The sequence below is a fragment of the Agelaius phoeniceus genome, chromosome 5, assembly GCF_051311805.1.
Source record: "Agelaius phoeniceus isolate bAgePho1 chromosome 5, bAgePho1.hap1, whole genome shotgun sequence".
In the NCBI taxonomy this organism is placed as follows: Eukaryota; Metazoa; Chordata; class Aves; order Passeriformes; family Icteridae; genus Agelaius; species Agelaius phoeniceus.
Window position 1 is genome coordinate 53,611,364 of NC_135269.1, and position 23,058 is coordinate 53,634,421.

Here is a 23,058-nt window from a genome sequence, read left to right on the forward strand (position 1 = left end):
CTGCCCGAGAGCTGCCAGTAAACACTGGATGTATGATAGTGCAGACTTTCCAGTCATGCATGCTCCCATTTCTCCATCAAACCTGTCAGAAGAGCTCTGTGGTGTTTCAGAAAATCATGTGGTGTCTGCCTCATGATAAAAAGATGCTGCTTTCAGTCCAAAGAATAAGTTGTTTAACATACCAGCCCTTTGCTTAAGTGTCCCATCCACAGCAGCCAACACACATTGCACATTGCCAGGCAAATGCTCTGCCTGGGCACCTGGAGTACCTGGAAGTGTTTGGTCAGCTTACATGGTGTAAGGTTTGGACAAAGCAGCCCCAGAAAGGCAGGACTCAGCTCCTCATCTATCTGCTGTTGCAGGAACTGACTTGTGTTATGGTTGCTGTGATGAGGAGAGCTAGGGGGTCAGGTCAGCCACTGCGGTGAGCACCAGACTGCCAAGAATGCACAGTGGAAATTCTCTGCTTGAATATCCTGTGAGTGGGTGGCTTGTCTGAAAAAACAAGAAACAGGCTCCCTTGAGTCTGAGAAAGGAGGGAAGTTGAGGGGGAAAGAACAGATCCTAATGGCTTGAGTTCCCCACTCAGAGGTTTAATTTAGTTCCTGTGGTTACCTTTATAGTCCATGAAATGCCATTTTGACCTCCAAGAAGCTGGCTGGTGTCTACAGCACTTCACGGGCTATGCCTTTTATTTTTGTGTGCATAACATGCAAGAGTTGGCAGAATAATTTGGCTTTCAGTGTGAGGCAGACAATTTTGGTAAAAAATTACTTTTTCAAGAGCCAGAATTTACTGCAGCTGGAACCAGGATGAGGAGAGGGAAGGATTTGTGAAGGAAAGATGGCTGTGATAAAGGCTCAGCAACAACATGGCCTGTACATTTGTGAGAATCTTATCCACATCTGTGTGCACTGTCATGAGGTCTTGGAAACAGCATCCCTGTTCTCTGCTTGTGTGGAAGCACAGGAGCCCATTCCTACTTGTGAAGAAGTGCACTTGCATCAAAGGCAGACCCCCAAATGGAGGTCAGTGCCTGCAGGAGCCAACAGAAGGGAGCGTAGGTGGCTTTGCCATTTGCTGCCCATCATGTCCGTTTGAACACCTCCATCTGTTGCTGGCTTCCCCTTGTGCTGCAGCTGGCATCTCTCAGCATCACGGGGCCATGCTCTGACACCATCCTCTTTTCCCTTCCCAGTTGTGTCTCTGCTTGTGATCTGGCACAGTTGTGTTTTTTCCAGCATCCCCCTCTGAAGCACAGACTTCATGCCAAGGTTTCTGTGCATCTCTGCTAGGTTCCTCTCCTCTGCTGCTGTCCAACTGTTCTTGAATTTCTGGCCCCTCTTGTGATCCACCAGTAGCTTCCTTGGTGGTTTTTTGTTTCTGTCTTTGATTTTCTACATTAGTGAAGAATAAAGGGCAACCAGTTTTATCTCAGTAGTGCAGTTCATGGGCTAGAAACTGCTTACCACAGATGGATACCATAGTAGACAGTGTCCCTTATTTACAGAGTCATGTCCAGGAATTCTTCTGGGAAAGGAAACTTTGTATAGATGAGGTTGTGCTTGGTGACAGACAAATGGAAAAGCAGAGAAATAGATAAAGAAGACATGCAGAACTTTGGTGATGCTCCATGGGTGTGCACTCCTCTTGTTCTTGGATGGTTTGTAAGGGACCAGAAGTGAGTTGGCTGGACATGACAGTGCAAACCAGGAAAGCTGCAGAGCAAACAGAACAAGTGAAAAAGAACATGAATCTGTCTGGAAAATCCAATATCAGATGCAAGATGGGTGAGCGAAAAAGAGGCTGGGGGAATGGTTCTCTTTTACACCTCTATATCTTTAAGTGCAAAGAAAATTGTGAAAAACCAGGAAACAAAAAAAGAAAAAAGAAAGAAAAAAGGAATAAACCCATTGCTAGCTAGGTAAAAGATGGGCTTTGATTTAACACCAGCAGACCACAGAGATCTAAAATGCTAGGAGCTCTCTTAGAGAATTTTCAGATTACAAATGGTATTTTTTTACTAAAATAGAAGTAAAAAATCTGAAGAAATAAGATATCACCTTCCTAACTCTGCAGAAAGACTAATTGCAACTCATAAAATATTAAAGATTTTAAAGTTCATTGTAGATTAAACAGGATAAAAAACAGAATAAAAAATGTAAGAGCTAAATGTGAATGCTCAGAGCATCTACAGTAGCTGTGTAAGAGCAGCAGCCATGTACACTGCTAATAAGCAAGTTCATGTCTAAATGTGATTATAAGTGGAACAGACATGGAGATAATTTACCCTCTAGCATACAGAAAGCATGAAACTACAATGAAAAATACACAGCATTTCTGTGAACAGATTTTTAAGTAAGGGGCAAAAGATAAAAACAAAGCAAGCAAAGAAGAGATTTCTGGCTGTGATGAAAAATACAGGACACTGAAAAATGGCCTGAACGTGAAGTCACAGATATACTTGGGCCAGCTGGAGCCTTTTTGTCAATATTTTTCTTTGGGTTTTTTTCCAGTACTTCTGTGCTGATGAAGCAAGGATAAGACAGTGGCACACAGGAATCTAAATGCCACATTTGCATTGGTATTACAAAGAGGAAATATGAATTTGCTACTAAACATGCTCTCATTATTTGAACATTAGGTACCAAAAGCAATGTACAAGTGTTGTCTCACTGCTTGGAGCAGATAACCACTGCTTTTAGGTAAACCATAGCAACAGGATGGGTACTAACCACAGGTGTAAAAGAACAAGAGATAACCTATTTATAGCACTTTTATCCTTCCAATAAGGAAAATAGCCTTGTGGTTATCAAAGCATTGGGAAAACTACTTATCAGTTCAGTAATACTTACCCAGCAGTCTGATATAAGATGGAAAAGTTGGGTTGCAGGTGGACTTTGAGATCTTGAACTCAACATTATTACATCTAGGTATGGCCTAGGAAGATTTATGTGTGAAGTACTCAAATTTCTCATTCCAGGCTACATTCTCGTCAGACCTACAAGCAAGAAATCCTGTTTAGATCAAATAATTTTTTGGGATAAATCATGCAGTAGGGAGCAAGTTACACCTGGTGATTGAAGATCACTCCCAACTGAACTATTGTATTGAATTTTATTCTGGACAGCATAGCTGTGTGTTTGCACAGGCTTTATCAAAACTGCAAATCCACTTTCTGCAAACACAGGGCATGATCATGAGAACGAAAAGCAGCGGTGAGTCCTGGTGGCACAAAGTCCCTCTGCTGGGAAATGGCTTACCAGACTCTTCAAAAACCAGGCCACTGAACAGCTGACAGACATTGGAATAGGCTTTTTCAAGCTAAACTATCAAAAAGCCCTCATAACAAGGTAGCCTGTTATTGCAGAATATATTTATGCTCAAGCATTAAACTACCTGGAAGACATGAACAGTATTTTCCTGGTGACAAAAGAAGTATAGACCTGAAAAAACATTCCTCCATTTCAAGCAAAATAAGAGAAAAACTGAAATATGTTTGAATTATTTTCTACACTTAAAGGAATTATAAAACAAGGGTTAAATCATCATTTGCAGGGTTGTTTAAATTTTACTGTGTCCATGAGAAATGAAGTATTGCCAAGTCCTCACAAGGGCTGATGTTTTCCAGAAGAATTATTACAGGACTGCTACAAATTCCATATAGGACACATTATCAAATGTTCTGTTTAACATCATAATTGCACTGAGCACTGCAGTGTGATGTTACAGTGATGTTATGGAAAGTCTGAGTTCCCCCGGGTGTCTTCTGACGGAGCCAACAAAGATCTCAAGGTGCAGAGGGCTGAAAAAGAAAGGGAGGTATTTATCATGACAGCAGGTGTACTTCTGATTCGGAGACTGAAATGACAGAAGGGCAGAAAGAAGGAGAGAAGAAATCCTTGAGGGGATTTGGAAAAAAATAGCATCACTGATACTGCAGCACTTGAGGTTGGAGGCTTATCAGTCCCATTTGTAACAGTTGAACATTCAGGTTGAGTTCAGTTTAAAGGGCTCTTGGTAAAAGCAGCATTTTTATTATCCCTCAAAGAAGGCTTGCACAGACAGATTTACTGTCTGCCCCTTGTCTTCCTCTGCAAGGAGAAGGAATCTCATGTAGGATTTTGGTAGCAACATAGAGCTGTGGGTCAGGTGCAGCTTTGCCAGGCTGCACAAGATAAGACCTTGTAAGATGAGATTAGAGCTGGCACCTTGCAAGGGCCCGTATGTGTCTGTCTGACTGCTGAGCCATGGGAATGGGCTGCCTTCTCCTTAGGTAACACAGTTCTTGTTGAAGTCTTGGATCACCACTGATGGCACTTCTTCAAATTAACTTGGCATTCAGTAAAGTATCGTTCTCCTCCTGATCCTATCTACCTAATTGCATTTTTGAAAAATGCTTTCTGGTTGAGCATTTGCATGACCTTACTTTTTCCTTTATTGGTACTCCTAAGAAGACTGCCAGGTGGGCCAATGGAGCTTTGTTCTTTGAGCCATCCATGAATACTTTAGAGAAGCAATAAAACTTATTCATAGCACATTGGTTTTGCAATAAAATGATTATTAAAATTGTTAAAATTCTTGATAATTTATTTCAGCTGCTTATTTTTTCTGGCAGGTCCTTAGGAGGAAGGGAAAGAGGGGAAATAGGAAACAGAAAATAGCAAGTTAAAATTAATCAAGTAATATTCCTTCCAAGTTTATAATAACAAAGTGTTAGCAGTCATGCTGAAGAATTTCTCTGCATGCACACAAAGCATCGTTCAGCTTCTCCTTATTAGATCATCTTTATGAAGCATCCACGTTATTTGTTCTCTTGAGAGCTCCTGGTATTTGCAGAACTACTTTAAATGTGTTAAATACGAATATTTTGAATTAAGCACTTTTAAAATAGGCCTTTGAGGGACAGCTGCAAGATCAGCAATTAAAGACAAAATAAGGGTTAGCCATAACCATTCCACTTCCTCTTTGGCTGCCCTCTGTGTTAGTTCCCAGAGTGGTTCTTGGCCCCAGTTTTCCATTCAGCCTGAAGTGCAACTGAGATGTGTGTGCACAATGGATGCATGAGGGGTGGGTGGTGAGCTCTCCTGTCTGGTGTAGCTGAGTTTCAATTCCAAGAGGTGGAGTTGATGCCTTTCTAAGAAAACAGAAAAAAAACTAACCAGTTTCTGTGGAAAACAGAACAGATAGTTCTTTCATTTCCCCCTTAGAACTATGTTTTTCAGAGATAACTTTGCTAGCTGGCTACTTCTACATCCCTATTCCTAGGGAGATAAATGCAGGCAACCACTAACAGGTCCTTCAAAGACAGTGATGCTGAGTGGTTCAACTTCAAGTTTGTGGCTCACTCTGCATTTACTGATTGTTGGCAACAGGGACAGCTGAGCCCTGCCAAAAGGACCCATCAGATAACCCAACAGAGCTCTAACTCCCACTTTTGCTAAGAGAAAGGAATACAGCTGTCCACTGAAGTTCCTAGCAAGCTTCCTTTCATTCGTTGTGCTGAGGTTACAGAGAATAGTGTGTGTGATGATTCAGAAACCCTTATTTTCTTTCTTTGTTTCCTTAGTCTATGTTTAAAGGCTTGCTTTTAGTAGTTTCTTGTTCATTTTCTTTTTAAGCCTGTCCTTGGAGCCTAACCTTCCAGTGGAGGTAGTATTTAGGGAAAAGGCTACAAATTTTAAAGAGATTTTTTCAGAGGTTCATAGAGTAAGAATTTGCCTATACTGCTTCTTTAGTAGTTCTTGAGGAAAACATTAATCTGAAAGCTATCCTAAGCATGCTATGCAGATAATAATTCCCATGGAAAGCACAGAAGTCCAGCATGGTTAACAATTTATAGCAATTAGGATATAATTTGAACTTAATAAAAGGTATGGTTTTCTGTCCATGTGGTAAGGTTATGCTTAAAGTATTTGACCCATTTTTATAAACTGTGTATTTATTAACTGTGTATTTCATATACAGTTCTAATTGTAATCTTTTTAGCAACAGAATTCTGTTATAAAGAAGCACAAATGAGTTTTTCCTATAAGGTGCATATCTGGACTTATTCTAATTTAAACTTCAAATGTTATTTTTAAAATTGACCCCCTAAAATTTTTTGTTTACGCTGGTGTGTCTTGTTTCAATCTCGCCTCAATCAGCAAGCAATTAAATCCAAATATGAGGATGCACACACAGGGTTATATAGACCTAAATGAGCTTTTAAAATGCTTTTAAATTACTTTTAGTGACTTCCCTATATAAAAATCTTGTAACCTGAGTGATGTATTAAATTAAAGCTAAATCAAAGGGTAGTGCATGAGAGCAGTCATATGCTCACTCTTGAGGAGTGAAGGGTTTACAAACAGATTTCTCTCGGGGAAGAAAAGCAATTGACACCCAATTAGTTAAAGCATATTCCTAAAGCTCAATGACTCGAGAGCAAATTACGGTTGTCATTGTGGATTTGTGAAGTGTGCTGAACCATGATGCATTCCTTCAGAGGGAACTTGCCTAGACATGAAAGTATAAAAAAAGCAGAGCACATAAGAGTTCTCTGTGCTTCTCTAATATCTGAGCTTCAATAAAACAAATTTGTAAAGTAACCATGAAGTCAGCTGGATGCATTTTTATGGATTCCTGCTGCTTGTTAAAAACCTGTTGATGAGTCACCGAGCTTTGAACTGAAATACAGTATATCAGTCCCTTCCTCCCTGCAATTGGTGTGCCCTTGGCTTTGTGGCTGTAAGCTGTCACAGAGATGGTCTGTGCCTGAGCAAAGCTACATGAGAGAAGGGGGTTTGCTGCATGACTAGGAAGAAGTGGGAGTGTTGCTCTCTGCCTCTGAGAAGGGCTTTTCCTCCTTCAAGTGGAAGATCAGTGCTGTGTGATAGTGATCAAGGAAACTCTCATCAGCAAGGGACATTTTCAAACTTCATTCCTCTTGCTTTATTTGCATGTCCTTCATATGAAATAGCCCCAAGCCTGGACTTTATTATCAGTCGACCATTTTTGCAAGATTATGCAAGAGGAGGAGAACAGCTGTCATTTACAAATATACATGAGTCTGGGAAAAAAGCTTATTACTTTTTTTGACTCATTTAAGAAAAGCCTGTTTTAGTATGGTGGAGCAGTACCGCTGAATATCAGAAAAGGCATCACCTATTCACAGCCTCCCCTAAGGCCTTGATCTAGTATGCTTCAGCAAACACAGGATCAGGTTCCCTCATAGCAATGCCCCAGCCTAATTCACCAGCCACACTCTTAGACCTGGCATCCTGTATCTGTGTGCAACACCAGGGCAGCTGCCAGCCCAGGACACGGTGCTGCCTGCCCAGAGCACAGTGCTGCCTGTCCAGGGCACGGTGCTGCCTGCCCAGAGCACAGTGCTGCCTGTCCAGGGCACAGTGCTGCCTGTCCAGGACACAGTGCTGCCTGCCCAGGGTGCAGTGCTGCCTGTCCAGGGCACGGTGATGCCAGCCCAGGGCATGGTGCTGCCTGCCCAGGGCACAGTGCTGCCTGTCCAGGACACAGTGCTGCCTGCCCAGGACATGGTGCTGCCAGCCCAGGGCACAGTGCTGCCTGTCCAGGGCACAGTGCTGCCAGCCCAGGGCACAGTGCTGCCTGCCCAGGGCACAGTGCTGCCAGCCCAGGGTGCAGTGCTGCCTGTCCAGGGCACGGTGATGCCAGCCCAGGGCACAGTGCTGCCTGCCCAGGGCACAGTGATGCCAGCCCAGGGCATGGTGCTGCCAGCCCAGGGCACAGTGGTGCCTGCCCAGGACACAGTGATCCCTGCCCAGGACACAGTGCTGCCTGCCCAGGGCACAGTGCTGCCTAGCCAAGGGCACAGTGGTGCCTGCAGGCACAGCAGCTGTGGCCCCATGGCACGAGGGCTGTGGCACGTCTGCAGGCATGGGGAGCCGTGGGGTCAGCAGGCAGTGGCACCCAGAGCCAGCTGGAGGCCACATCTCGTGGCCTGCTCGGCTTCCATCATCCTCTTGATTCAGCAGCTTCAGTGTGGTCCTGAATAAGGATGCTTTTCTCAACTGGAAGCAGGAACTACTTACTGACAAATTAAATCATGCTGCTCATGAAAAGCCCTTACTGTTAATTTACGGTGGAGCTCCCAGAATACAATCATTGAAACAAAGACCGAATTGAGAACAAAAGGAGGGAACTTGTTGAAAAATTTAAATATAAAACAAATTTTATAACAATTTGAAATGTGTCTGCTTGATTTAATTGGTTTTAAGGAACCCACTTCAAGGTTCTAGGTACATTAAGAGAATCTGAGCATTTTCTGATTTTCTTTCTTTGCAAGTTTATTGCCTAAGAATAGGTTAACAGTTTTACCACAGTTATTGAGAGCCTTTTGAGATAAAAGAGATCTTCATATTCTTTCTGTTTAGTGCAAGTTTTGAAAACCTTGTTCTTTGTCTCCTGTAGCTGACACAGAACATAGGAAAGGGTAAGGAAAGATGAAGGTAGACCTAGCCATAAAGAAGAGAGAAATCTTAAAATAAGTATGAAACCAGGAAATCCAACAGGAAGCTCTCACAAACTTAATGGCTGCCAACTCTACATTTTGTGATAGGGAATTGAAACTTGTATAAAGCCTCATAAAATACAATAAAGAAAAAAAGTGTATTCACATTATCTGTTACTTATTTCAACATGAATAGTAAAAGATTTTGTTTTATTTTAGAAGATTTGTCTATCATTGCTCTAATTTTATTATTTTTCAGGTAGTGATATTAAACTTATATTACCTATTAAGCTAAATAATACTGGTATAAATTTTATTTTAATTTTCTCACTTAGTTTGACCATCTTCTCTTTGCAGGAACCTCATCCTTCTCACATAAGGCCTGAAAGTGGTCCACAAGCAGGTGGAACCAGACTTACCATCTCTGGTATAAATCTGGCCACTGGTTCCAAGAAAGATGTTCAAGTTACAGTCGGTAGCCAGCCTTGCAATGTGTATGTAGCCCAAGTAACTAACTATACAGAGCTATGTCCTAAAAAATCACCAACCTTTTCTGCCCTTTATAAATTAAACAAGTCCTTTGTCTATATCTTTGTGACTCCTCCCATGCAATGGAGGTCTGCATGTAACACTCAGACAGAAACTCACTCAGAGGCTTCAGCGGAAGGAGCAGCTATAAAAACACCTTAAGTGGGAGAATTTAGATGTCCAAAGATTTCTCCACTTTTGGCTTTCTCTGCTAGACTGGCTGCTTCAAACCCACCCATGCTTTCACTCAGCATGTCCTCAGTGGTTTTGTATAAAATACTAATTGTCTAGTCTCCCCCATGGTTTGTTCTTCTCCCTTCTTTTTCCTTTTATTAATTGTTGCCCTTGTCTTTTCTCAAAAAAAAAGGAAGGACACTAAGTGTGCTGACATTGCATTGTTCCTGTGTTTGTACAATGTTCGTTGTTACATCCTATATCTCTTTTGTTAAAAAGCTTACATGATCTAATGGAAGTGTTATCTCCTCTCATAACTACTGTAACCAGCAGAAATGGAGCCCTGGTATTTTTGTTCTGGAGTATACTGTAAAAGAATACAAAACTCCATAGTGTTAGTAACAGAAGATGTTTCCTCTTCTTTTTCTTCTTCAATCTAGTACTGAATTTGGAGACGAGATCATCTGCGTTACAGGACGTAACAACAAGGTTGAACCTGTTCCAGTCACAATGAACTATGGGAGCACGAGAATTACTGTCCCACAGCTGTTTACATACAGTGAGAATCCTACTGTCACCAAATTCCTGCCAGTCAACAGCTTCAGCAGGTAATGAAATGTTTGTCGTAACTTTCTTCACAACTGGCTTAAAATATGTGTAATAGGTAAGAAAAATATTAAATATAGAATTGTTTGAGATAAACTCCTATACTCTATCAATGCACACATTCAGGAATGTAGGGCTTGTGGTCTTAACTGCAACTGATGTTTGAAAGTATTCAGTTTACTTCCTAATTTTTATCCCTTTACAAAGGTCAATGTAAAAATTGTAACATCATGACTTAACAAACAGAACATTAAAAATAAATTTGGCTCTGACTTCTCTTGGAGATATTAGTACCTGTCTTCTTGAATATTGAGTAATCACTTGTATAATATAGGATTTGGTTGTAATGTTTCCTTTTCATATTTGGTTGGGTGACTTTGGGACCTGGAATTTTTCTTTGGTAGATCAACAGTGATTTATCCCATGGAATTCAAATGACTTTTTTTTCTTCTATATCAACTAAAGCCTATTTTTATGTATTGCTTTGAGGTTTACTATCCCTCTAAATCCATGTCACTTCAATGACTTTAATTCCCACTGGCAAATTCTTCTTCTTATGTGAATGTATTATTTTTTAAACAATGTGCTGCAAATAAAAGGGAATACGGAAGCCAGGTCCCTACAGACCTCTGGAAAATATAATCTCAGCTTTGTCTCTATGTGCATATTGTAGGCAGAGTGATTTTAATAGTAACACTGGAGAAGTAAAGCACACAAAGATTGCCATCAATGTACAGCCAAAAATCCTGGCAAAGCAATTTGTACTTTTTTCAATCATGCTGTTTTAAATAGAGTTTTAAGTTGACATTGATCTTTTAAATACTTTCATCATCAATAGCTTTAACAGAAGTCCTTTTTGTAGGACATCTAATTGTCATATAGGCATCACACATAAGGGTTTTTTTTCAGTGGAAGCAGTAGCAGTGCAGGATGAAGCAGTGTACAGCTGTGGTAGTCTGCCAATGACTTGACTTCTTTTTTAATTCTGTCTTGCAGTGGAGGAAGAAATATTACAGTAACTGGAACCGGGTTTGAGCTCATCCAGTCTTTCTCATTGGTGATATATGCAGAGCGTCCAGAAGCAGGGGGAATGAATCAAAAAAAGGTAATTTTCTTTCTTTTCCCCCAAAGGCATAACATTGCATGTACAACATACAATCTGTTCAAAAACTGCATATAAACTTTCCCACTGGACTCCACTGGGCTTGAACTGAAATAAGGTTTGAACATATTTCTGAGTCTGTTCAGGGTGTTCCTGTGGAAAGTCTCGACTTTCCTACCATCTTGCCTTACATGCATTTGTACTTTGCAATATTCTGCTTTAAAATTCATTTCATTCAATATAGATAAGGATAAAAGATGTATTTCAGAATTTGGAAGTGTTTGTTTTTTCTTTATCTTTCTCCTTCTTCTCCCCATGCAGCCATTAGCAATTTGCCTGAAGGAGGATCTAAATCTAGACAATGCAGACTACTCAGCTTTGCACAATCAGTGTCTTTTCTTTCCTGACATCTCAATGAACCAAGTCTTCTTTTCTTTTTTTTTTTTGCTTCATGCATATTCCACCTGCAACAGGTCACAAAAAGTTGTGGAAAATAGCATTAAAAAAACTCCTTCTTGCATCTTCTGTTAAGAGGAACAGATATTGCCAATAGTATCAATTTCCTCCTCTTCTAGTGAAGATCACAATTTATTTGATTTAGACCTAAAAGTGATCTTCCAGTAAGAACATTATAAGACTCTGCTAAGGCTGGCTCTTCAGTGTAAGACTGTCTTATGATCCATAAAGAGTTTGTAATGAGCATGTTTTGAATCATATGCATGACTCAACTTTTAGAGGATGCCAAAGCCAACTGGATTGGGGTACATTAGAACCATATCCCTAAAGATTATTAAGAGGAAAACTGACTACATTTTTTAGGCCATAAACTTCAAAAGGTGATTATCTTGATAATCTTGACTCCCAGGACAATCTAAAATTCTATTTAGCATTCTTTACAGTGTTTATCAACATTTCTTACACCTTCTCTTATGTATACTCAGCCTGTTAGCTTAAGTCAGCATTACCTATAGCACACATTCTTCATTAAGACTTTGCAGACTACTCAGCTTTTCTAATCTTTTTGTTTGCTTTCACTTACATGGCAATATCAAAAATGTTGGGGAGAAGCTATCTAGTTGCATTGAGTTATGAAGTGAGAAAAACAGGTGGTGATAGAATAAATATTGGGGGTTCCTATTAGTGTTGTTGCCTGTGGTCGATGTTACTGAATGACTGAATGTGTCAGGGTAAAAAAATTTGTTGAATTGGGGATGGAGAATGGGTGAACTGAGTTGTTACCTTGAGTGGTTAAGTAACAACTGTTGAATTTTATTCCAAAATTTCACTTAATGATTGTATTGAAATCTAGTGAGGTATTATATGGTGTAAGCAGAAAATAATCGACCCAAGCTACTCAAAGGTACAGAAGATGATCAGGATTAAGGGTGAAATGTTAACTTCCTAATCTGAGAGGAATTTGATGGTATCAGTCCAGTGGTAAAGAGCCAAACAAATTGGAGGCAATGGAAACTAACCCATAGCCCAAGCTTCTTCTGCAGGCAATTGCTGGAATAAAGTGAATCAATGATTTATTACCATCAACAAATTTATTTCATTTTCTTTTTCAAAAATATTTTATATTGTGGTATTTCTGCTGTATGGAGAGGATATAAATTCAGTGGTTTTATTTCTATGGTCTAAAGTTATCAACAGTTATGTACAGAAAGGAATTGGACTCTAAAATGTGCATGTTCTTCTTCTTGTCTTGTTTCTTACAGTTTTATGGAAAGGTTGTTACAAGACTTAATGAAACCACAGTGGTTTTTTCTTCCCCACCAATACTGGAAGACCCAGAAAACTATAACATTACCACTGTTATTCTAATGGATCATTATAAATTGGTTGTAAAAAATGAGAGCCACTCCTTTGCCTATGTTGCAGACCCAACTTTTGAAAACTTCACAGATGGCATCAAAAAACAAGTCAACAAACTTATTAATGCAAAGGTAAACTTGTCAAAAGTTGGTGCTTGCTCATTTTGTCCTTGAAGCATGTATGGAATTTTTCTTTCGTTTCTCAAAGCCTTATTAGACATTTGGTGCCATACCTCAAATTCTTGGTAGAGTCCCTTACCTCTGCTAGATGATGAACATTGGCAGCCCCCCTTTTCTCCCCACAGCCCTTCTCAGAAAGAATTCCTATCTTTTTTAGCTGTACTTTGGGTTTGCCGAGGATGCCCCCTCCTGCTGAGTCTGGCATTTGCATTTGGAAACGCCCTCCCCAATAGACCTCCCAGGAACTGGAAGGGGCATCTGATCTCACACCAGGAAGGAAGGGAGGGGAATCACATAGTTCCCAATCACTCTGCTGTTCTGTAGGCTGCAGGGCAAATCATATCTGCTGCTGAAAGGGATCCAAATGGAAAGTTGCAATTCAGGATTTCTTGTCCCCCAAGACTTTGTGATGATAACTCAGCTTTTTATTTTCTGTCTAGGGCAGTAACCTGAACAAAGCCATGACAATTGATGAGGCCCAAGCTTTTGTGGGTGATGAGCCTTGCAATATAAAAACTCTGACTGAAACAGACTTATATTGTGAGCCACCAGAAGTACAGCCTCAGCCAAAGAAACGGCAGAAGAGAGATACCATCAATAATCTTCCCGAATTCATTGTACGTTACCTTTTCTGTGGAATTTAGTTTCATGTATCAATAACACTGTTACTGTGCCTCTTGGCTGAAATAATTTGTTCTCCACAGTTGTTGTAGTACTGTGAAGAAACTCTTTGCAGTTCTTTCTTCCTCCAGCTTCTGCCTACTGCATAAAAGATGTCACACGTAAAGAGCAGTCTCAAGGCTGCCAAATACCTTCATTATATAGAAATGTAGAACTCCAGCCAGACAGACTTAGGATTTTTCTTCCTCAGCTGAGCAAAATTAAATTACTTCATGGAATAAAGTGCTAGTGACCCAAAGTCAGTTTAAAATATTCCAAAGTATTTCCTTTGTTTGGAGGTTTGAGCTAGAAATTCACTTGTGAAAATTACTAAGAATTTAGAGTGCAACTGAGAAGTGGACCACCTTACATTTGCACTTGTTGAGACAAATGTCTGTTTTTATCCAATTAGGTAAAATTTGGACTCCGGGAATGGATCCTTGGAAGGGTGGAATATGATAACCGTGTGACTGATATCCCACTGAATCTAATTTTGCCACTGGTACTTATTCCTATGATAGTAATCATCGGCATTTCTATCATCTGCTACAGGTAAGTTCTTCTAATTAGGTGCTTTTGTTTTCCTAAAGCTTTCAAGGTACTACCTGATTGTTTTCAGCTCAGTCTACAGAAACCATCTTCATCTTTTTTATGAGCTGCAGGGTTTAGAATGGAAGTTACAGCTGGAAATATGTATGAGCACCAATTTATTCCTCTCACGCATGCCAAATTCCTTGGTGTCAGTCAGCCCAGTCCCTCCTTTATATATAAACACAATTGGTCCCAGGCTTCCCAAGTAAACAACTGCAGACTGAATTGCACACATACCCTTTTGAAATGGCAGCTAAAATTGCACTTGTGGAGGAGATAACTTATGGATAATTTATTCTGTATAAATACCCATGAACATTTATGCTGCCTCAGTCAGCACTGTAGGTTTGAGCTGGATGGTTTTTACTACGGGGTCGGTTTTGTTTTTCCAGCTAAATTACCCACGCACAAACTTCATTATTAGTGTCAGAATTCATGCTTCATAAAGGGCCAGAATATATGTCTGTTTTTGACTACTTAAACCAATTTTAAGGTTAGTAATGAGGGCCCTCCCCCTCAGGAAGGGGTGGATTTCACTCTTATGGTACATATCAATACAGCTGAAGCATGTGCTGTACAGTTCTTGTGAGCCTCCATCAAACCTTCTGAGTTTGAAACCAGACACTGTCCTGGGTGGCTTAGAGCCAGTACAGGACATGTTGCAAGCAATCCTTGCTCAAACTGACTTCCTGTACTTGATATATGATTGAAAGCATTTGTAACTACTTCTTACTGGATTTCAAATTACTGGCCCAAGTCTGCTTTGAAGCAACCAGCCCATGATAGTGCCAAGTCGCTTTACATGGAATGAAGATTTTGGCCTCTGTTGCTGTTTTTCTCCTCCATTCTCTTTCTGCTGTATTTAAAAAAATCAAAGCCATGAAAATTTCTTCCATTCCTTGGGCTTCCTTCTCAGAGCTGTTGCAAATTATTTGCTTTTGCATTTTGTAACCTTTTTTCATTCTTACCTCTGTTCCATAAAGACGCAAGAGCCAACAAGCAGAACGAGAGTATGAAAAAATTAAGTCACAACTTGAAGGCCTGGAGGAGAGTGTCAGAGACCGGTGCAAGAAGGAGTTCACAGGTATTACAGATATTTTCACTGCTGTGGGTCCTCTTCAGCAATCAAGACATGCTGGAGGAATGGTGCTAGCTCACTAAAACTGTCTTCTGGGAAGAAATAATCAATACATCTTAGTAGTCTTCATTACTGGCATTGACATAGAGCAGGTATTTTGCTATTATGTATGAGAGAAGTAGATAAAATAAAATAGGTACCTGAGATTATTAAAATAAATTGATTATTTTAGTCTAAAGGAAGAACAGAGTTAGAAATTTGGAGTAAAAACTAGCTGAGATTGGGGTTGCTTATAGTTATTAATATGATTGGTTATTAACACAAAGATAAGAATGCTTTATAGTGACTAACATGCACATAATATTTAGCACAATGATTGTGTGTACAATGTATGCACATTAAAAACTGTTTTCAGAGCTGCAAAATTTATTTGCAGCCATCAGCATACAAAGGGATAATTTGGTAAGCTCACAGGAAAAAAATAGCATTTTACCCTGTTCACCATGGGAAAATCTTAAGCTTGATTAGGGGAGCTAGCTAATTGTTCTGTGTAAATGTAGAGGCATCATCCCAGGGAAGGCAGCAGGATGTGTTAAGGCTCAGCATTTTACATGTTGGACTACTCATCACAAAGCTTAAATTAGGCATCTAAGTGCAAACTTTGCAAATATTGGCCTAAATGATTACCATGAAATGTCACCTCATTATCTGAATTATACTTGCTGTTGGGTCATGTTGAAATAATCTCTATTAAAAAAGTACCCACATGCTTTATTGCTATAGAGGAAACACTATTTCATATTGACAGTGGCTAAAAAGCAAGATTGAATAAAACAGCAATTTCAGGTTTAAGTTTGACATTAATTTAAGAAGTTCTGAGTATCTCAAAGATTTCGGCCATGCTGGAAGCCTCCCTCAGTCATTTTTTTTCTGGTATTTCTGGGACAGGATGTTCTTTACTTGTACAAGCTTGCTTTCTCTGGAAAACCAACTCCTTCCAGGTTCTGGACACAAACTAGAAGCAAATGTTTGAGTCAATCCCAAATAGGCTTCATTCCAAACTGTGAAACTTCATTTCAAATCCTCTCACAGTTCAAAAACATTTTGAACTGTGAGAGGATCTATCAAGGTTCTCCCTCTCTCTCTTCCCTCTCCCTGGGCACGTCATACCCATTTCTGAAAGGAGAAGGTACCTTTCCCTTGCTGGGACAAGAGTAGAGAGTTACACATTCCTACTACCTGTTGGGTTGGAAGTTTCTTCTCTGCTCCACGAAGCACAAGCATCGGGGGAGTAGAATGCACATCCAAGGAGTAATCCAGTTCCTAAACTACATCCACCTTGACTTACGGTTAAATGAAACACTGAAGTCAAAGCACATTCTGGTTCCATACTGTGAAACTGTAATGTCAACAGCACAAAGTGCAAACTCTCTAAAATACACAAGAACAAAGATAGCCAAGGAAGGGGACAGCGGGAAGGAAGTTCTAATACCACACAGAGGGAAACAAGAAGATTCTTTGTCCCTCATCTTTGATGAATGCTATAAAATAAGAGGCAAATGAATGAGTAAGAGCAATAAAACTCCTGAGACAATAGGTTGCTATATTAATTAACATGGTGTTCCAATCAATCAGCAATATTGGGTAATTGGAAAGCCTTCAGCTAGAGTAGCTGCTCCAAAGGATGATTCTCTAATTTTTGTCCCTTTTAAAAACTTCAGGCTTTTGAGTCCCACAGAAATATTTCCATTCATTTCAGTGAACCATTTAACCTTCTTCCTTTCTGCCATCCCCTTCCTTTTTAGTAAATTAGTTTGCTTTACACTTTAAACCTCTCTTTCCTGGATTGCTGTGTTTTTAAAATAACTATCTGTACTAACTGGACTCAGAGGGTATAGACGATGGATTGGGAAAAAAGAAAACTAAAACTAAAACAAGACAAAAAATATTGCAATGTCTTTTTTGTGTTCTGTACTATAAACCTACATTCATCTATATGAGCTCACTCAGATGCCATAAAGGTCTTTTTACAGATAGGCAACAACAAGGAAACCATCAGTGCTAAAGGCAGTTATCCTCATGTCACCAAAGGATAAGCTGTGGTTATAGTTAATAGGATGATTGTTAAAAATAGCAAGAGAAAATGTGAGATTAAATAAGTTTTTGCTGCTGAGTTGCCTTTTCACTATTACAAGGCACTCAAAGACCTTGTATTACCTAAAAACCTGCAGAGTTTTTAAACTGAACCATTGAACTACATTGCATATTGCAGATCTAATGATAGAGATGGAGGATCAGACAAATGATATCAACGAAGCTGGAATTCCAGTACTAGACTACAAAACGTACACCGACAGAGTCTTCTTCTTGCCCTCCAAAGATGGAGAGAAGGATGTGATGATTACAGGAAAGCTGGATATTCCTGAGGCCAGGCGCCAGACTGTGGAGCAGGCTTTGTACCAGTTCTCCAACCTCCTCAACAGCAAATCATTTCTCATTAACGTGAGTACTGAACTAGATGCACCTTGTCTCTTAGCTAGGCATACCTGTGTGTATGTGTGCAAGACAGAAGGTTTGCAAGGTTTGCAAGCACAACTGAACAAAAATTCATAAAAATAAGTGATTTTCATATGGTTCTGATTTCACAGTAACCACTGCAGATATGTGGCATCACAGCCAGAGGTTCATGTTGGATCTCACATTTCTGTGCCAGGTCATGCAATATGGAGTTAGTGAACATTGCAGTGGCTGTAAAAAGCAGGTATTTCCCAATCTGGCATAAAAACTGGTGTTACAAGTTTGGTTTAGCCTTTTAAGAAATGTGATCAGAGAGTGCTGATTCCATCCTGGCTCCTCACAGGAGTCACTTGTGGACAGCCATCTACCAGAATCTCTGCCCCAATGAAGGTAGAGGCTCCTCAAGTGGCCTATTCAACAAGACTGATGAGTGCTCACAGCTGCTCTGAAGAGACTTATAATTGCTCACTCTCAAAAACTGAAGCTCATTGTCAGACACCTAAATATAGATTTAGGCTTCTAGCTTTTTCTCTTTTTTTTTTTTTTAATGAGAATCTACTGCTGAGCTAGTTAATGGTAGAATTAGAGTTCATGGCAGATGAGAGCACATTTACAGGTGTACTTACATTAGTGTCTTTGTAATTTGATGTGAAAGGACTGGGAATTTGGGGGAGAGGGGAGTTGATTTTCACTTTTAAAATTGTCACAGAACACTATTTTACATTTAATTAAAACATCCTTTTTAGATAAGTTTTTAGAGAAGTATATAAGCATTCCTTAGGTCGGTCTAGTACATTGTATATCTAAAATCAAAATTTAGGCAACATTTTTATATAAGTTCTTTCAAACTTCTGAAAACTTTTTGATTCAGCACTTAGGAGATTGAATATTAAAATAATATTGCTTGTCTTAGTGCAGACAAGTATTGAGGTTCTTCAGAAACCTGTAATGTGACTTCATTTTACATTTTCTTTCTTTTTCAGTTTATTCACACACTGGAAAACCAAAGGGAGTTCTCTGCTCGAGCTAAAGTGTATTTTGCATCTTTACTGACTGTTGCTTTACATGGAAAACTAGAATACTACACTGACATCATGAGGACGCTTTTCTTAGAACTGATGGAGCAGTATGTTGTGGCCAAAAACCCAAAGCTGATGCTAAGAAGGTTTGAATGATTGTCATATTTTCTGTATGTCTCTGGCTTTTTGTAAATGTGTTTCTTTTGCGGTGTGACTGTGGTAAAATGCCAGCTATCTGTAAAATCAGAAATAACTTGGCCCAAGCATATTGGCAAGACAAGCCCACCAGGAGCAGCTGTGGAAGGCACCAGCAGGATGCTGGACAGGACTGCTTATTCAAATACTGTGGTGTAGAAACACCTACCTTACTTTGAAATACCACACTGAACATTTAATTTACTTTTTAATCTAACTTTATGCCAAATGATCCAGCATTTATACCACACATCACCTCCATAATGAGCACACACAATCGGCTGCATTGTGCCTTCAGTGAGGGCTTGCTCTAGTGTTTTAACCCAGCTGTTACTCCCAATAAATTTCAATAGATCTTGCTCTGTGTATGTTGTAGTTTTGTAATCTGTAGGTTGTTTCCCAGTAACTGCACAACTGGGTTAAGTTTTTAGCTCTCACAGTGCAGATCCAATTTAAGATTTTGAATAAAGAATGTGTGCTTTTCAGCAGTGAGATGAAGGCACCTACTCAGGACTGATGAGTAATACAAAGCACTTATCATAAAGCAAATATATGCTTTCAAGACTCTATAGGGAAATCATTGCATTAGGAGACTGAATGCAGTTAAGCATGTAAAAATATTATATTTCAAGCAAGCAGTGGTTTTTGGTTTTTTTTAAAACCTTGTCATTAAGTGCCCTTGCTATATTCAGGGTTGTTTTTTTTTTTTTTTTCAGATCTGAAACGGTTGTTGAGAGAATGTTGTCTAACTGGATGTCTATTTGTTTATATCAGTACCTCAAGGTAAGAGTTGAAGTCTGTTGCCTGTGTTTGTTTTGTTGTTTTTAATCAGTAATAATTAACAAAGCTGCACTTGTGTATGTCTTTTGATTTTCTTTTATTTCCTTTTCTTTACATAGGACAATGCTGGGGAGCCTCTTTATAAATTGTTCAAGGCTATCAAACACCAGGTAGAAAAAGGCCCAGTGGATGCTGTGCTGAAGAAAGCAAAGTATACACTGAATGACACAGGCTTACTAGGAGATGATGTAGAGTACACACAGTTGGTAAGCAAAGCATGATTAATAGATTTTAAAATCTTTTTTTATTTTAAAATTAATTCCCATAGTGTTAAGTCTGTACAGAGTTTTCTAGACTACTGTGAACTGCATAAAAACTCTGGTCATGGGCAGGATTGTCGGTAGTTTGACCAAAACAAGTCTCCAAGCAGGAAAACAAAATTACAAAGTATCTTCTAAAGTAAAATTCAAATCCTGCCACTGCAGAATCCATTTCATTAAATCCCTTTCATAATTCTCAGTCGATGTGAAAAGTGGTCAGGATGTTTGGCTCCTCCCCTTTTCCCATCTAAATTCATTGGCAATTGATTTTTGCAGAATTCTTGCACTGCCATTATGCCTGAACTTCAGGTTTTCTCCCTTGTGATTGCTGCTGATCAGCATACTGAACAGCATTTTAGAGATCATTTTATTAGTATACCAGATTGTGCTCCTCTGCAGTCCTGTGAGATGGCTCCACAATCTCCAGAACACTTTATGAACCTCTTTCTACATTTTTTTCTGTGTGAGTCAAGATCTCCTGAACATGGGCAGCCCAACTGGCATTGAAAGTAGTTTATTTCCTCTCTGGGAAATAATTCCCTACAGTGCCTCTACAGCCAGTTCTGGAGACCTGTGTTAGTTGCTTCAAGTGGGAAGAAATGGATATTCCTGGCAAGGGAACTCCCCTCTGAACTCAACCTCCCCCTCTATCTGATCACCAGTGCCATGGTCTAGTTCTTTTCTATTATGAATTCTACTTTAACTGGATTCTGTTCACTGTCAGAAATTTCAACCACTTTTCAAACATACTCCAGAACACAGATTAACTGTCCTTTTGGAAAAACTCAAGCAGCCCACTCCTTAGCTCTTCAGGGAGTGTAAAATCTAGTGTTACTCTTTCTGACAGTCTTGCTGGTTTTCTTCAGGGTACAGTGTAGTGAATATCAAAGATGCACAGGCTGTCCTTCAGAGACCAATTTATGATTTTTTTTCCCTTTCTAACTTCTTTTTTATTGACATGTTAGGAGTCATGTGTAGTTGTCTTCAACTGAGAAAGATGCAGTAACATATATGCAGCATAGAAAAGAAATTTAATAAAAAGCTTTATTAAGTCCTTGTTTGGGGGGAAAAAATCACCATTTTATGTATTCTGAAAGGATTCTGATGGGAGGGCTGATAGGAGAAGAGTTCTGTAGGACTTGGAGTCATGGAGTCACCAGACTGTGACCTTAGAGAGTAGCTTGATGAAGAATGTGTTGAGCAAGAAGAAATTTAAAGTTGAACTGATTAGTTTGATTAGTTGAACTAATTGTTCAACTAATGGGGATTAGTTCAACTAGTTGGGGATTAGTTTAGGTACCATCTTTATAAGTGCCACCCACAGAAAACACACTGACTGGCAATGCCGGCTATAATTTCTGTTATGTATGGAAAACAAAATTTATTTGCACTGTACATCATGTAAGTCTTAATGGCAATAATTCTTTATTTAGTCTGTTTCTTTTCATTTAAAAAAAGAACCTGCAATTAAGCTATATGACTCAGTGTGAATCAGAAAATTCACGAATGCAATCAGATATGGGCACAACACACTTATTAGCTAGATTTAAACATTATAATATTGTACAATAGCAGTATTCGATCCACACTCTACAGATTTCCCATCAAACAAATATTTTTTGTATGTGCATGAGTGGAAGTTGATGAGATGTATGTATATGTGTATATAGATATGATAAAAGATTATGGAGGGGGTACTATTACCATTAGTTTTTGGGATCTTTGGCATGATGATGATGATGATGCTGTGGTAACCGAACATTTAGGGAGCATTTGTGCACCAGTGTAGGTTAAAGCATGAGTTAATTCCTTCACTTCTTCCTGAAAGTGAGACAAGGTGGGTAAGTACAGCACAGAGCAGTTGTCTGCTCTCTAATTGTTCTTATTTAAAAGATGAATCTGTTTTGCATCACTGGTTACACTGACATGCTGCATACTGAACCAGCAGCAAAATCATGTCTAATTACCATAAAGCTAATAGGAAAAGGAAGGTGAAATCTCATGATTAGTTTGAGCATTCTGTCAAGGGACAGTGCAATCATGTTTAATTTGACTGCCGTATGGCATAGCTTTTCTTCACTTTTTCAAAATACCAGCCATGCAAGTTTATTTCTGAGGTCTGATGTGATAAATTCAGGCATTGTGGTTGGCAGGACTGTATGTGTCTGAGAGCTGCAGTGCTTCACATGTGCCTGGCCTCCTAAGTTACCTGACTGGAAAAAGATCCACAAGGGCTCTAAGCTGTACTACTGATTCAGCTAGTGAAAGAAGGAGGCTTTTTATAGTATCTATTTGGGCTTTAAATTTTTTTTCCTGTCTGGGGAGGTATTCTGGCCATGGTTTTCTTATTTGTTTTTTTCTATATTGAAACTGACACTTACATAGCAAAGCTTCTTTCAAAAAAATCACTCTAGATTTAGCAAATTACAGGCTTTCAAGAAATTCTCTTTAACATTAAGAAAATCATGACAATACTATCAGAAAACAGTAATATTTAAAATGCTGGAACTAGCATAAGCTACTTAGGTGTATTCCCTGCAGCTATTAGGGTTATTAGGACAACAGTAGGCAGTAAATGAGGTATTCAAATACACAAGATTATAGAAATTACTTTTATATGTATGTAAGTGTGTGTGTGTGTGTGTGTGTGTGTGTGTTTAATAAACAGCTGGTAACAGGAAGTAAAATTTTGGAGAGCTGAGCTACTCATTGCTCATCAGTTGAGCCATGTTAAATTACCATATGTACAGAAGTAGTCTGCTCATCTTTAAAGCCACTGCCATGAAGCAAGCATAAAGGAAGGCAAAAGCACATAATATTTGAGAGTTCAATAAAGTACAGTTCAAATTATGCTTGGGAACTCATGAAATTTAGGCACTGCAATACTTGGCCTCTTTATGTTTATATTATCAGGTTAAATGTGATGCATGTAATGAGACAGTGGTCCAACTGCTTTGTTCTTGCATGTTTCTCTTTAATAAACTCCCAAGACTTAATAATATTAGCATATTAGACATGACTAAA

General features: G+C 39.2%; 1 protein-coding gene across 8 annotated transcripts in view; it reads left to right on the forward strand.

The window, feature by feature from the left end:
- PLXNB2 (plexin B2) overlaps positions 1 to 23,058 on the forward strand; it is a 252,189-nt gene that overhangs the window by 209,901 nt on the left and 19,230 nt on the right. For all 8 annotated transcript variants that reach the window (XM_077179032.1, XM_077179028.1, XM_077179033.1 and 5 more), the window contains 11 exons: positions 8,828 to 8,964; positions 9,613 to 9,780; positions 10,775 to 10,883; positions 12,599 to 12,826; positions 13,315 to 13,491; positions 13,947 to 14,086; positions 15,109 to 15,209; positions 17,476 to 17,705; positions 18,704 to 18,885; positions 19,651 to 19,717; positions 19,834 to 19,980. In XM_077179032.1, the coding sequence (XP_077035147.1) occupies positions 8,828 to 8,964; positions 9,613 to 9,780; positions 10,775 to 10,883; positions 12,599 to 12,826; positions 13,315 to 13,491; positions 13,947 to 14,086; positions 15,109 to 15,209; positions 17,476 to 17,705; positions 18,704 to 18,885; positions 19,651 to 19,717; positions 19,834 to 19,980 (1,686 nt within the window). The remainder of the gene's footprint in view (positions 1 to 8,827; positions 8,965 to 9,612; positions 9,781 to 10,774; positions 10,884 to 12,598; positions 12,827 to 13,314; positions 13,492 to 13,946; positions 14,087 to 15,108; positions 15,210 to 17,475; positions 17,706 to 18,703; positions 18,886 to 19,650; positions 19,718 to 19,833; positions 19,981 to 23,058) is intronic.